The sequence below is a fragment of the Pseudomyrmex gracilis genome, unplaced genomic scaffold (genome assembly GCF_002006095.1).
Source record: "Pseudomyrmex gracilis isolate BER0280 unplaced genomic scaffold, ASM200609v1 scaffold_86, whole genome shotgun sequence".
In the NCBI taxonomy this organism is placed as follows: domain Eukaryota; kingdom Metazoa; phylum Arthropoda; class Insecta; order Hymenoptera; family Formicidae; genus Pseudomyrmex; species Pseudomyrmex gracilis.
In genome coordinates, this window is record NW_018020670.1 from 98,306 (window position 1) to 112,862 (window position 14,557).

Genomic DNA, 14,557 nt, shown 5'->3' on the forward strand with positions numbered 1-14,557 from the left:
ACGGCGTGGAAAAAAAGAAACTGAGAAAACGGATCGAGTTTTTGCTGACAAACAACAACGTATATTATTTACACACACGTGTATGTAACCCTATGGAATAATAATCGCGAAAATAAAATTAGGAGCAAAAATATTGTCATGCGAAGCAATCGCCGAGATCAAATGATGAAGGATAATAACACAGATGGCTCTTTCTCCTCTTCCTCCTGTTCTTTTTCTTTCCGCTCGGTATTTTTTTTTTTCCGCGCGACTCTCTCTCTCTCGTGCTTCTTCGTTCGCGCCGCTTACTTTCCTCTCTCTCTCTCTCTCTCCCTTTTCTCACCCGTTGCATCTTCGTGTCGGATTCTCGCCGATTGTGTCGGTGCGTCGGTGTGTCCAGTCGGCGAGATCCGGCAAAAAGGATGCCGCTCCCGCGGGCATCTCTCACAATCAGACGGGGCTGCCGAAAAATACGTGACACGCGAAAATCAATTTCAACGGCGGTTGGCTCGGACGGGGTTAGCCGTAAAAGCCATTGTATCGGTGCCGCATTGCGAGACAGAGTCCGAAAGAGAGAGAGAGAGAGAGAGAAAGAGAGACGGACATCGTCCTTTCTTCTTGAGCCGCGCGAGAGGACGACTTCGAGAGGGCACAGCGCGCGCTCGCTGTATATGCAATTCTGTCGAGCGTGCGAATTTCCTGTGGCTGCGGATTGGGTGTTAAACGATGTTTTATGCGACGATTTGCGGCTTTTCGGCAATGCGACCGGACGGTCCTTCGAAACGAAATTACTACGCCAATGACGAACTCGCTCTCGTCGATTTCTAAAACGACGAACAACGACGTCGCGCATCCCCCGTTGTTTGTCAGAACACAAAAACCGACTGAAACCGTTTCGTAGAAATTCGCGCTGCATATAACGACGCGTCACACCTTCTCGTTTCGTCACAAGAGTCGCGTATTAATATTTTTTTTCATTTTTTTAATTTTTATTATTACTTCGTAGAATGTTGTAAAGAGAAAGAGAAACAATCGCGCTTTTTTTCTTCCGTGTGCGATATAACACGTGGATTGTTGTTTAATTAAGAGATTCGTTTGTAGCAGTTTCGAATTTAATTAATGTATCTTCATCGTCTTATCGCGCGTAACGCCGGTTCGAAGTCTCGAAAGGAACATTAATGCCGAATGTGTCAATAAAGACCAGGGAGATTTACGCGTAGGGCACACGTGCTTGTCGTCGCGCGTCCCCCGACTTGCACCACCGTTCCTCGAGCGTGTAATCTGCCTCGAATTTATTTCTATTTGGTCTCGAGGGTCGGCGATGATTCGCCCACGGTAGTGAAAAATCTTTTCAACGTCCCACAAGGGAGTGATCTCGCTCATGTCTTATTACTTTGCGCTCGTTTGAGCGACGAATTAAGAAAATCTTTTGTCTCATCGAAAATTTCGATCTTGATAGATTTAACGATAAAGTTGAGATGCAACAAATATGAATTGAAATATATTGTATTATTATGTTAAAAATAATATATACCGTGAGTGTTGTCCTTCAACTCCGAGAGGTTCGAGGGAGTCTCTTTTCGCGTAGCGGACGTGTAAATTTACAAACGCCAAATTTTCACGCGAATTTCGCACGCCGCGCAAACCGCACGCACGCAAGCGAGCGAAAAACCGAGGAGCGGAAAAGACGCGGTGCGCGTTCGCAGCGTAAGGGTGGAAAATTGAGGTGGAGGGTCGTCGGAGAATTGACGCCCAAGGACGACGCGGGAGAGATCTACGGGACAAACTGAGACGGATCGGTCGCATAAATCTCCGGCCTCGGTCCAATATAAATCCGAAGGCAAAAGCGCGTCGACGCCACCGGCGTACATAAATACGACTTAGCAGGCCGCGCGCGATCTCCAGCGGCTAATTGAGAATTATTTCCCCGCGATAGAGAGAGCAAATGCGCGGATCCCGCCACGTACACACGAAGCCAGCTATCCCCGGCTAATTTTCCCGCGAGTTACGCGAAAGCGGAAAGGGGAGGGAGGGAGGGAAGGAAACCCAATTGAAACCGACGCGCTTCGATTCAATTCACGAGGGAAGTATTGCGCGTGACGCGCCTTAGACTGGAATGAAATGGTAATTTATATCAAAGGAAAGCTACTTAAACGCGCGCGTCAGTCGTCGTTTTTTATTTTCCCGCCGGTCTATTCTCGCGCACGCTTTTTCGCGCACGCTTTTTCGCGCACACGTCGTACGCAAATAAATTGTTTTATATTCTCTCTCGCGTTTAATATCTCGCGCGATATTAAACTCGCACTCCAATTACAATTGACGTTTGAATGAAACATTTCATTTCCAAGTTTTCAACAGTTTACTGCGAAATATGGACAATTATTTATTTCGTGCGCTTGAAAAGAGAGAGAGAGAGAAAGTGAGAGTAGCAACACGAGACAACCATTACATAAATATCACGGTTTTACGAAGTGGCAGCTCTGTGAAAATGAGCGCGACGTAATTGGACTCTTGTTCGGTCTGGAAACAGAGAAAATCGTCGAGGGCACCGTTCTGCCACTCCTCGTTAGACACTTCGAGTGTTTTGGGGGAAAAAAAAAAACGCACTTATCCGAAACGGTGACCGAATGGTCACTTAGCGCAGCGGGATGTCTTTCCTCTTTCCGTTTGAGTAAAAAAAAAAAAAAAAGGAAAAACCTCCTCCCGTTATCCGAAGTCGGAGGAAATCAAGGAGGGGATGTAGAGCTCGTGTTTTGTTTGTTCGGTAAACTGTCACAACAACTCTCGGAGCAACAGAACCCACCCTCTCTCCGGGCCATATCGTCGCGTCTCGTTTTCTCGAGAGCTGGAAACTCGAATCTCGCTGCGCCGACTCGTGTCGTCGTGAATTCGAATGTGATTAATGTTTCGTTCGGAAAAAAAATACGAAGACGACTCTCCGGAAACAGCCAATATTGCCGAAGTCATTAATCTTTCTCAAAACTGTGCCGTTTAAAATATTAAAATAACTATTTGTGTTTTTATAACAGTTTGCTATCCGATCTCGTCTTCACAAAAGTTTATCTTGTTTTAAATTCCGTATTTATCTTGTTTTAAACTTGTTAGAAACTTCGAATTGAGAAAGTCCCATTAAAAAAAAAAAAAAAAGAAGAAAAATATATATCGCGGTACAAAAACTGAAAACAAATCGCTTTTAATATCGCACATAGACACACGCCTCTTCAGATGCTTGTAACACAAGATTAATTGAATACCGAATTAAATCACCAGAACTATGCTGTACTTGTTTAAGTTTTTTTTTTTTCAATAAATTACACACACAGCCTGTCATTTTTTCTGCAAACTGCTCGAATTTCAGATCACCTGAGTTTTTTTTTTTTACTACTAAGGAAAGGTGTGTCTGGTCGTCGGAATCGGAGCAAAAAATACATGTCGGTAAGCAAAAGGAGCTCGGGTAATCTCCAACAGGCTCTCGGTGAAAAATCAGCGACGATCGACGAGTGTGTGTGTGTGTGTGTGTGCTCGTCTGGTTTCTCGGCGCGCATCGGTTCGATTTTTCTCGCAATCTCGTTCCTGGGGCGCGTATTAACAACACAGAAACGAGCGGCGCCGAGCGGGGCTAGCTGTTTACGATGCGCGCGGTAGTCGGCGCGCTCAACTTTGTAGTTCTTTTTTTCTCCTCTATTTTTCTCTCTCTACGACTTACATAGATATTATTCGCAGTAAGCACCTACCTAAGTTGTGCGGTAAACTCGGACAAGTAGATAAAAGCTTACTCTGACTCGAATAGATTGCATTGAAAAATATTTGTCCGTGTTACGTCCGTGCTTATGCTATTGCATGTTCTTGCAACTACGGAAAAGTTTTTGCAACTGCATTGTATATATATATATATATATATATATATACGCTTGGATATTAAAAATCCAAGATTTAAAGTAAGAAAATCTCTCAAAACACAGAGATATAAGCGAGATTTGCTGCTCTTGTAGTCACTTTTTCATATATCTCGACTCCGCACACGATTTAGAGATCGTTCAATAGATCGATTGTCTTTGATCACGTTTCTATTGGATTGATATCACGGTCAGTGTAAGAAATCAAAGAAGAGACCGCAACATAAGTTGTTCTATATCACTCCATCTTCTTGTTGCTATGGCCGGGGCTATTCACATTGTGGCGGCGTGTATCAATTTATATATACTATTTTTATTGCCGTCTTATATACAAGGCACAATAAAGTCTCGAAACGTGTCACGCGAGGAAATAATGTCAATTCTCGGAAGATAGGAACTATCTCTAGAAGAGAATCACCTTGTGTGTCTGCTCTGAATGTGCGCGCGATGGGAAATAAAAACTTTATATATATATATATATACGCGCGTAACACAAAACTTTTATTCGTTCGCGCGATTTGCGGCAATATTGTAAAATAACAAATGTTTCGCGTACGAAGGTGAAATAAAATAACGTTTAAGCGTGAAATTACATTCGCGAAACGGTAATCGCCTCGGGAAGGGGTCATCAAGAGAACTTAGCGTCAGAATTTTGACGATTAAATTACGCAAATGAGAAAGGAAGAGAGATCGTCTATTTCTGGAAGCAGACGCTTCTCTTCACGTTCTCTCACAGTGTGAAAATGACAAAGTACACATAGCTGTAATAAATATTGTATTCAAATATCAAAAAATCAAGTCGCACGCAGAACTGACCGATGGGTCTGGTTGGATTGTCAGGATCGTAACGATCGAACCCCCCCCGTAAATCGATGATGCGCCGCGGTTCGAGGTATCGTCAGACCGAGAGTTGTACGGAACGCGGGAGACGAAGGGAGAAAGAGAGTGAGAGATAGAAGAAGGGAGAAAGATAAGAATGCCGCGTAAGTATAGAGAGCATAATAATCAGAAGTAAATTGCGAATACGTGAGGCTACCGTATTGTAGGGATCCCGAGATATATCCGCGGCCTCCGTCGTACCCGCCATAAGGAGAGGGGGCCCCATCGTTCCCTTCGTATAACGTCCCCTTCGAGTAAAACTCGCCGCGCGCGCGCGTGCGTGTGTTCGTGTACACGAACCACACGAGCGCCTAACCTACCGGTAATCTAATTTGAATCTCGAGGCTTCGGTCAGGTAATGGAACACGTATCGAATAATATTACAAGCGATTCGATTCGATATCATTTGTAATTCCGAAGCCGGGAGACCGCGGCGGGTCCACGGAGGAGGCCGGAGTCGCGTCGTGTGAACAACTCATTTTATATCGCGCGTTTCTCTCGGACGAAATATACCGCGAGAAAGACACGCAAGAAGGTGAGAGAATGGACGTCTCTCTCGGCGAGAGACTTTGGGAGACCTCGCGTTGGAGCGTGATCGGTGCGCGCGGAGATGAAAGATCCTGCGGCCGTTTTCTGGAGAAAATTTCAGAGATCACGTGAAAATCATCGAAGATGCAAAAATAAAAAATGTGGCTACCCTTTGCGCGCGCGGGAGCGCGCAAACGTGTCTCCGATAAAATACAAAACAAAGCGCTTCGATATATTGCGTTTGACTTTTGCACTTCCGCTGTAAAAAAAAATGTTTTGCAAGATATAAACGCAATTTATTTTTCTTCTCCAGTTTGACGTTTATTTTAGTTTATAAATATACTCTCGTGAAAAAAAAAGTAAAGTAAATTTATACAATTATATCCATTTCTTTTCACGAACATAGTTTTACTCAACAGAGTATAAAAAAAAGTTTCTCCGTATGTATACGTATGGACTAGATGTTGTGTGATAAAAAATGATTATGTCGAAAGAAGTACATGTTTCTGAAGCAAACAGAACATTATCTTTTTTGTCACACTCGTTTGCGTGTGTGTCAGCTTTCGCAGCCTATGCTTGCAGTCACAGTTAGCTAATCAGTTAACCAGTCACATCGAAATGTAGCAATCAGTGTCGCCGAGTTAATTTCTAGAGAACCTCGACGATCTCACGCGGTTTTCTTAACTTCATGTGTTAACGGTCAGTTCGCGCTCGTAACGCTTTCGACGACGAGACGCGAGTGAAAGAAAAAAAAAAAAAAACAATCTCCATAATTGGGAGCATAATTCCAACAGCTGTGTGTATAGTCTGCCATTAGAAAATGAGATAAATTATACACGCGCGTTCACTCTATCCACGATTATTTACTAATACCTCTTGTTAACTGACAATGCTAAATTAGAGGAAATTGAACGATGATATATTGCAGTTTTTGTGTTTCGCGCACATTTATTTTTTCTGTCTCATTGTCGAACGGAAAAAAAAATGCGGACAATTATACGAATTTACTTTTTTTTTTCAAGATTGTATTAACATAAATTTTAAAATAAACGTGTTTTCCCGCAAAATCAACGCGTGTTGCATCTCGAGAGAAAGCAATGTCTCACGCTTGTTGGATTATATTATATTTATGATATAAAACTCACGATTTTTATAACGTTTTTGCAATTTTTGTATACAACTAAAGTGACTTTGGCAAAACCAATGTAGCTGTTCCGCAAACCTCTATGACAATTCAAATTTTCAGAAATAAGATAAATATCGGAACGTATTCCCCTTCGCAAGGTGCTTCGTGCAAAACTGTCGATCGCCCGAGAGGAGTGTCTTCCTCTCTCTTTTCTTTTCGAAGAACGCGACAGAGATAAAAAGGAACAAGGTCACGGGGGAAGAAAGCAGAAAAGAAGAAGCGACTCGGCGGCACAGGTAGGGGCTCGATTTTGTTGAAATTTTTCGCATATTGCTCGCGCCGTCGGAAATCGGATCCGTTTCGTTTTCTATATCACGCTACATGCAAATGAGACATGTGCTCTCGCCGAGCACACGTAATAAGTTACTCATATATAGGTGGGCCTAAAATTACGTATCCCTTGCCCCATGCGTGCGGTACGGTTTCCGCATGTAACGTGTGTCGGGGGCGTGTGCATTGCTTGTATCGTCGATCTGGCGTGTCTCTCTCGCTCGTCTTCCGAGATGTGGTGGTTTTCAGACGGAAACGCGGGCCGATGGCAAACTGTCCTTTCGTCTGTTGCGCCTGTTTCCAGAGAGAGAGAGAGAGAACCGACCGATTGTCGTGTGCGCACGTCCTTGTTCTCTCGGAATTACGATAGACTAAAAAAAAAAAAAAACAAAGAAACGCCGCGGCACGCGGTCGGATAAATTTTTTCTACCACGATTTATTATCTGACGATTTCGGTAAAAATAATGTAAAATATTTCTGTGACAAAAAACAAAGAGACACTGTCAAGAACAACGAGCGCTTTTGCAAGATAACGTGAATTTTAAGTAAAACCAAAAATTATAACAAAAGACATTTGAAATAAATGTCTAATTGTATATGCGGTTTTTTGAAGCAACAACAAAAAATGTTTATCGTATTTTTTTCCCTTCGGCTTCCGACTTGGCAACATGCGACTGCGTTGCAAACACGTTTATTGAAGTGCGAGGTGAACGGTCAATGCGAACCTTTTCTTTCTTTTTCTTTTATTCTCCCTTCCCTCTCTTTCTTTCTTTCTCTCTCTCTCTCTCTCTCTCTCTCAAGAAAGAGAGATTGGATTTGTTGGTGATAATTAGAAGTATCTCCGCGCAAACGTGTACAAACATCAATCAACTTTTCTATGGGTTTCTGAAAAACGTGTGTTTCTTTTAATCCATTTACCTGAACGTTGAAAAGGAAAATTCGAACACAAAGATCTTTACAGAATAGAAGTCTGTTTTTATATTTTTATGCTCGTAAAATGAAAATAAACGCGACGAGACGGCGCGTCGGCAGTTTTCTGTAAAAAGATTTGCGTAAAACTTCGTTTCCCGTAAAAAAATAGGGTTTTTTTGAAATATAAAAACCCTCGCGCGCACACATTCAAAAGTTGCCATAACTTACGGCATTAATATCACAGAGATAAATTTTGCAATAATCATCGTAAAATTAAAACGGTCTGTGTGAGTGGACAGGCGCAAAGCAAGACGATACACGTCTCTGTTATAATATCGGTCAGGTCCAAAGGCGGCAAAAAAATCCTTTCAAAGAGAACTATCCTTGTAATCCTTTTCGATGTTTACTATAGTTTCCATAAATTGTTTTATAACACTCTTCCGCAAACCTGCCGACAAAATGTCTTTCCTTTTTGTCGGAAGGTTAAGAGAAAAACTGACGCGCACATTAAAAACTCACATATACGTTAAGGATGTGTGAGTTTTTCTAAGAGGGGACGTAACAGGTTTTATAATCGTGAAAGTTTCAAAACTCTATACGCACATTGCTTAGCTTAGAGCAATTTCAATAAATTTCAATATCAGTGAAGTTTTAGTCAATGTAGTAATTTATTGTTTATTGGTTTTACTAAACATAAAATCAAGCGAGAGAGAAAAAAAGAGAGAGAAAGAGAGAGAAAACATAATATAAATTAAAAACCACCGTACTTTACCCAATCAACCATCAAATTAAACAACATCACACTTCGTACCTATCAAATAATGCGACTTCGTCACTTAATATCGTGAGATGATGGTATTTTTTCGATAAAATATTCGATACAAAATCGAATAAATGTCGATCGCTATCTGCGTAATGATAAATGCACAACGCTCTTGACTGGCCAATAAATTTATCTATTAAGCCGGTCGCGTAATTGTGTCTACTGTACGTCGCATCAATCGTCGAGGTACAAACTTGTGACACCTTTCTTTGAAGCTAATATTTCTCAATATTAACGTCGAGAAAACGCGAATCTGATAATAAATATTTCGAAACATTTGGGATCGAACGCGCGGGGCGAAAATAAGAAAAAAAGTCTCGTCATTTAATTACCGAGCATCTAGAGCGCGTAGTGCTCGTAGCGAGGCCGCCGCTAATATTAGGACCGTTCGTAGAAACATGTTTCTGAAAAGCGATTAACACAATGCACGCCACTCGTTTGTTATGTCCGGTTTCGCGTCGCCTTGAATCGTATAATAATTTCATTGCTTTTTTATGTAAAAAAAAAAAAGAAAGACAAAAATATAATATCTCCGCGTCGAGAAATAAATGAGATGAGATAATATTTTTATTTCTTTATTACTAATAAGATTCACTAATAGATTCTCTCTTGATGAAACATAGCTGGGCAATGTTAAAAAGTTTCGTCCAACATTCTAAAATTTAACATATTATTATTGCCGCAAATAATGTGCGCGTGTGTGTCTGTGTGTGCGAAATGTAATAAACGCAAATCTTTTTTAATATAACAAAATGTCAACGATACATTATATGTTTTTTTTTTACTCGGCGGAGTCTGTCTGAAACACAGAAACGCGGTTAATAATAATAAGATATATTTCCGATTATCTCTCTCCGATTGTCGATGATTATCATCGACGCACACAAAAGCGTGTCATGCGTCACAAAGTCCTCAAAGAGCAGATTGGAACAAACTGGCTGGCTGTTCGCCGTGGCAATCTTTCATGTGTCGCTTCGGGATATCGCGGGACGCGTGATCCCGGGAGCGAGGAATCAATAGAAAGTTAAAGATCGTCATAATACACACATACACACACACACGTGGATCCAGGTCTTTAGCCGTGATCTCGACTGACACTTATTGCTCGACATTTCTGTCATGCGAAAACTCGAAGGAGAGAAACGGTGAAAGAAAAATATTCCTTTCCATATCTTATACGTGCGCATGACGCCTGTCACTATCATTGGAACCATTTCACGGATAACGGACAAATGAGGAATTTATCACTTACGGTTAACGAATAGTATTACGCACGCCTCCTGACCCGCGAATGTAACATTGCAATCGGCACGCTAAATCAACATGCATTATGCATTAACGATAATTAATTACATGTCTTTCTGTTAGATAAACAAGCAATTTGTACGGTCAAGTAATATAATTTACATTACGCCGCGAAAGTCGCGTTCAAAATTCAAGGACTTGAGAAAAGTGATTGAAACCGATAATTTGATGTCAATTTAAAGCGACGACAGAAAGACTAATTTCATTTTACAATTAATGTCGGATCACGTGTGATTAAAATAATGTCAAGTGTTAATTGTAACGTCAGAGCAACTTAGCGCGCGATACAATGTTATTATATAACAGAATACGACAGAAGTGGCGATACAATCGGAAAGGAGTGATATTCTTTATGCAAAAAGCAAGCAAGAAAATAAACAAAATTATTTCGCGCGAGAGAAAGTCGATTTAAAAAAAAAATTGAAACATTGATTCCGGTTTGTTTAACCAGTTTCTGGGACACCCTGTATGCAAATATACACACACGCAAAATAAGGCGATATATAACAAAACAAAAAAAAAACCATATAATACCAAAAGCAACTTATGACAAATAATTTACGCGCATAATCATGTTAAATTGCTTTTAATACCAGAAGTCGCGTTTTTATAAATTTTTTTTTCGACGACGCAGTCACATATATTCATCACCGTTTTACTGCCCATTTTGCGCGTAAAGTTGTATTAATATTTATTGATTATTTGACTCACACACCATGTTGAAAGATTGATATTACATCGCGATTAGTCCGCCGCGTTTATTTCCGTAAGAGGTAACACACACCGACCGAAAAAAGATCGCAGAATCCAAAACATCCGCGTGAACTCAGATTAGTATTTGCTGACTCGTAGGTTTTGGCACCTGCCACACCTAACGCGCCACGAAATTTGAAACGTTCCGCGCGCGTCTCGAAAAGAGTAAAATAAAAGCGCGCGGCTTTTCGAAGGAAAGGATTGCGCGCCGCGGCAAGCGCTTCCTAACGCGCTCGCGGGGAACATCAATCAAAATTAAAGCCTGTATTCATCGTCGATATTTAAGCTCGCCAATTAGAAGCGAACGCACGTTCCTCGCGCGCGTTCTTCTTCCATCCTGTTCGTTAGAATGCAAACGATGAGAAATCCTGAGCAATCTCAAGTCTCACAGTCTAATATTTAAAGCACATTACAAAACCACACTTTAAATTTGCATCTTTCTCTCTCCCTCTCTCTCTCTCTCTTTCTTACGCGGTTAAATATTATTAAGATTAATATTAATTATATATATTATTTTACGCTGATGTTAATTATTTTTAAAAAATTGACTTTTATACCAATCGCTGTTGAATTCATAATCGATCGCGATAAAAACATCACAGTATATGGAAGATAAATACGTTAATTGCATTTCGTATAAAACTGTTTTATACTAATTAGGTAGATAGAGTAGGTAACATCATTGTCGTCTATTGTAGGTTCGTATCGTTTTGCATAATGCGTTACAGAAATCATTATTATATATAGTTACTATGTAGTAATAATATATCTGATGTAAAATGTGAACACAGCAAACTTTTCAATATTGTCACTCCAATATTTATCGGCGTAACATCAGATGCATTTTCAAAACGCACGAAACAGACGAGAGAAACAAATCGAAGAGAGTATATAGATTTTCACAAGAACATAAATGAGAATCTCTAATATTAAGATTGAGCTTACCCTGACTATGCTCGCCCGCGTCGAACGTCTTGCTGGTCATCTGGAATAAAGCGTCCAAGGGACTGCCCTGTCCGGTGGTCCTCTTGCCGTTCTGGCCCGTGTGTGAACCGTGCTGCTGCGGCGTTTTTCTCTTGAACTGCTGCTGCTGTTGTTGCGACTGCTGCAGCGCCGGATGATGCAAGCCGGAATGAATGCCCGCGTGATGATGGAGCGCCGTGTGATGATGATGATGATGATGATGATGGGTAAGCGGATCCGGGCTACCGGAATCTGACACGGAACTCCTTCCGGACGACGAGGAGCTACTGAGGGGCGGTTCGCTGATTGAGCCGGACATGGACGCGAGTGACATACCCATCAGCGAGAGATCCCGCGGCCCGGTTGCGTGAGCCGGGTGACTACTATGGTGATGAAGATGGTGCAAAGGATGCTGATGATGTTGATGATGCTGTTGCTGCTGCTGCAGGTGATGACGGTGCTGGTGGCTTAGACTGGAGTCCACTGTGTCCCACGGACGGACTATCTTCGCCTTCGGCCGGTGTGACAGGATATCGAGAATGCTGAAGGACGTGACTCCGCGTTCGTTTGACTCTCGCTCCCTTTCGTCCTCTTCATCCGAGTGCTGCATCTGCACCATTTTCAGACGCTTGAGCGGTTTGAAATAATCGTCAGTGGTGGCAGCGTTTGTTGCTCCGTTGCTACTGGTCCTGCTGTTTACCTCCTCCTCTTCCTCATCGTCGTCTTCGTCGTCTCTGAACGTCGTAACCGAATCACCGCTATCGCGAGTCCTCTTGCTGACTCTACCATTCATTCTGTAGTCTCCGTTGCGGGAATAGTCTCTTTCCTCATCCTCCGTCATCGAGTCCCGTTGATAAGTTCTCCTAGGACTCAGACGATCGGTGTAATCCTCCCTGGACTCGTCCTCCGTGTTGGGCGTAACAACCACCAGAGGTAACGGACTGGGACAACCCACGGAGATTTCGTCCTCGTCATCCTGAACGTCTCCCCGACCCGGCGAGCTTCTGCACGACGTCCGTCGGTGCGCCGGCGAGCTGCTCATGCAACCGGGCGTCGCGGCGCTGGAAGATACTGTCGTCGACGGCGACATCGAGTATGACTCTGTCATCTCCGTGGTGCACATATCGTGGACGGGAAGGAAAAAGAGATAATCTAAAATGCAAAATTACTCAGGACACTCGTCTGGTGACTCTTGGCAGCCAGTCGAGGTCGCGACTGAATCAACTCTTTAAATACTGTGCATTCTTTTGAGGAAAAATCTCACTTCTACGTTTCAAAATTGTTTTGCCAGCTCGCCACACAGTCGTATCGAGTCTCGATCACTGACCTAACATGTCCGAGCCTTTTATTTCGAACACGATCACCAAACTTGTCACACTGTTGCTATCGATGATCCGTTTTTTTGACGCGCTCGGATTCTCCGTCATCGCGCTTAGATTAACACATCTGTCACATCATTGGCTCTTGCGTGCGTCTCTTGTTTCTATTGGTGAAACATTTTTTCTCGAGTTTTTTTAAAACTTCCGTCAAACGTCAGCTGGCGAACAATCGCGATGTGTAAATGTAATTTCTCTCTTTCACTCCAATGCACTGTCACTGTTCGTTTTAAACACCAAGATATCGCACGGAAACTTCATTGCGAGCGAATTTCCGTGAGCGAGCTCGTTCTCGAGTGTTCGCGACAACCTGTTTCTGAACTGCACAGATGCGCTCGAACGCCTCGGACCTCTCGTCAGTCCTCTTTCTCGATCGATCGGCCTTTCGCTATTCTCACTTAACACCAAGAAAGAACACAGCGACGCGTCCGCACGCCGAGCGTTCGCTGAGATATGCTGCTGTGCGAGCGAGATACGCACGCGAAACGTCAATACGTCGGCGTTTAACGAGTTCGGAGCTAAGAAGGCAACCGGGTGCCTCCTCTCAGCCCAGTCGAAGCCGGTGACGCGAAATGGTACGGGGATACCCCGGCGCTGGTGTTGGGCAGGCGCTTTCCTCACGGCCGCCTTGGCGCACGCGTGAACGAGTGGTGGAACCGCTCGAGTATACTGCTGGGTCGCTGCCACCGGCACTGGGTACCACCTCCGTCGCAAAGCCGCGCCCCTTTGGCGGATCCGGAGGCTGGGCCAGATCAGGACCCGCCTATGATACCTAACCTAGCAAAATGACGCCGTTGCCGTCGCCGCCGCCGCCGCCGCTGCTACAGGATGGAATTTTTACGAGACGTACTTAACGTCCCACAGCGTCGCGACCATCGTCCTTTCTTCCTTTCGCCCTACTCTCTCCTCCTCTCCTTCTCTCTCTCTCTCTCTTTCTTTCTCTCTATTCTCCCCAAAGAGTAGCTCCTCTCTCGCGTACTGCCGCAAATCGTGCCCTCTCACTCTCCAATGACGTGGGACTGACCCTCCACGACGCAGAAGGCGACTAACGAGGGCCCACCGTGATTTCGTCCCACCCGGAGCGTGGATTTCGGCCTCCGCCGCGAGCGGAGCTTGGGAACGGATTATCGGACGGAAAGTTAACGGCCGCGTATATACCCCTCTGATACCGGAATGAACGACTTTGCGGCGCGGCTAGCTAAACAGACGTCCGATAGCGTTATATCCTCCACAAAAAAAACTGAGAACGTGTCTTCTGCAGAGTACAATATTACACACAATGTCTCTATAATTAGCGTTTGTCACTTACTTCCTTTACGATTATTCTCACGGTATTTTTGCTTCGTACAGTGTCTGTTGTCGCAGTTCTTTAAACATAATAAAGTCTCTAAATATAAAAAAATAAACATATAAAATAAACTGTAAACAAATTATCACTTTTATTATCACGATTTGTTTTATATATTTCGTGATCGTGCGGAAATATTGATATAACAGCAGTATCAACGGGTAAATTATATTTGCCATTTGCAGAACACGAAAATCTTCTTTCTCTCTAGCTCATAATTATTATTTTAAACTATAATAAAATACGTATCCGATTAATTTACATCTTTATGTGTTCATAAATTAAACAATTTTAATGTCTATTTGTATTGTAAGGAACTTCCTGTGTGTTGACCTGCGT

General features: G+C 42.9%; 1 protein-coding gene across 1 annotated transcript in view; it reads right to left on the reverse strand.

Moving 5' to 3' along the window:
• The window catches only part of LOC109855297 (LIM domain-containing protein A-like), a 45,846-nt gene extending 32,420 nt beyond the window's left edge, over window positions 1–13,426 (reverse strand). The window contains exon 1 of the mRNA XM_020429387.1: window positions 11,477–13,426. Coding sequence (XP_020284976.1) covers window positions 11,477–12,617 — 1,141 coding nt within the window. The 5' untranslated portion in view covers window positions 12,618–13,426. The remainder of the gene's footprint in view (window positions 1–11,476) is intronic.
• Between the last annotated feature and the right edge of the window lie 1,131 nt (window positions 13,427–14,557).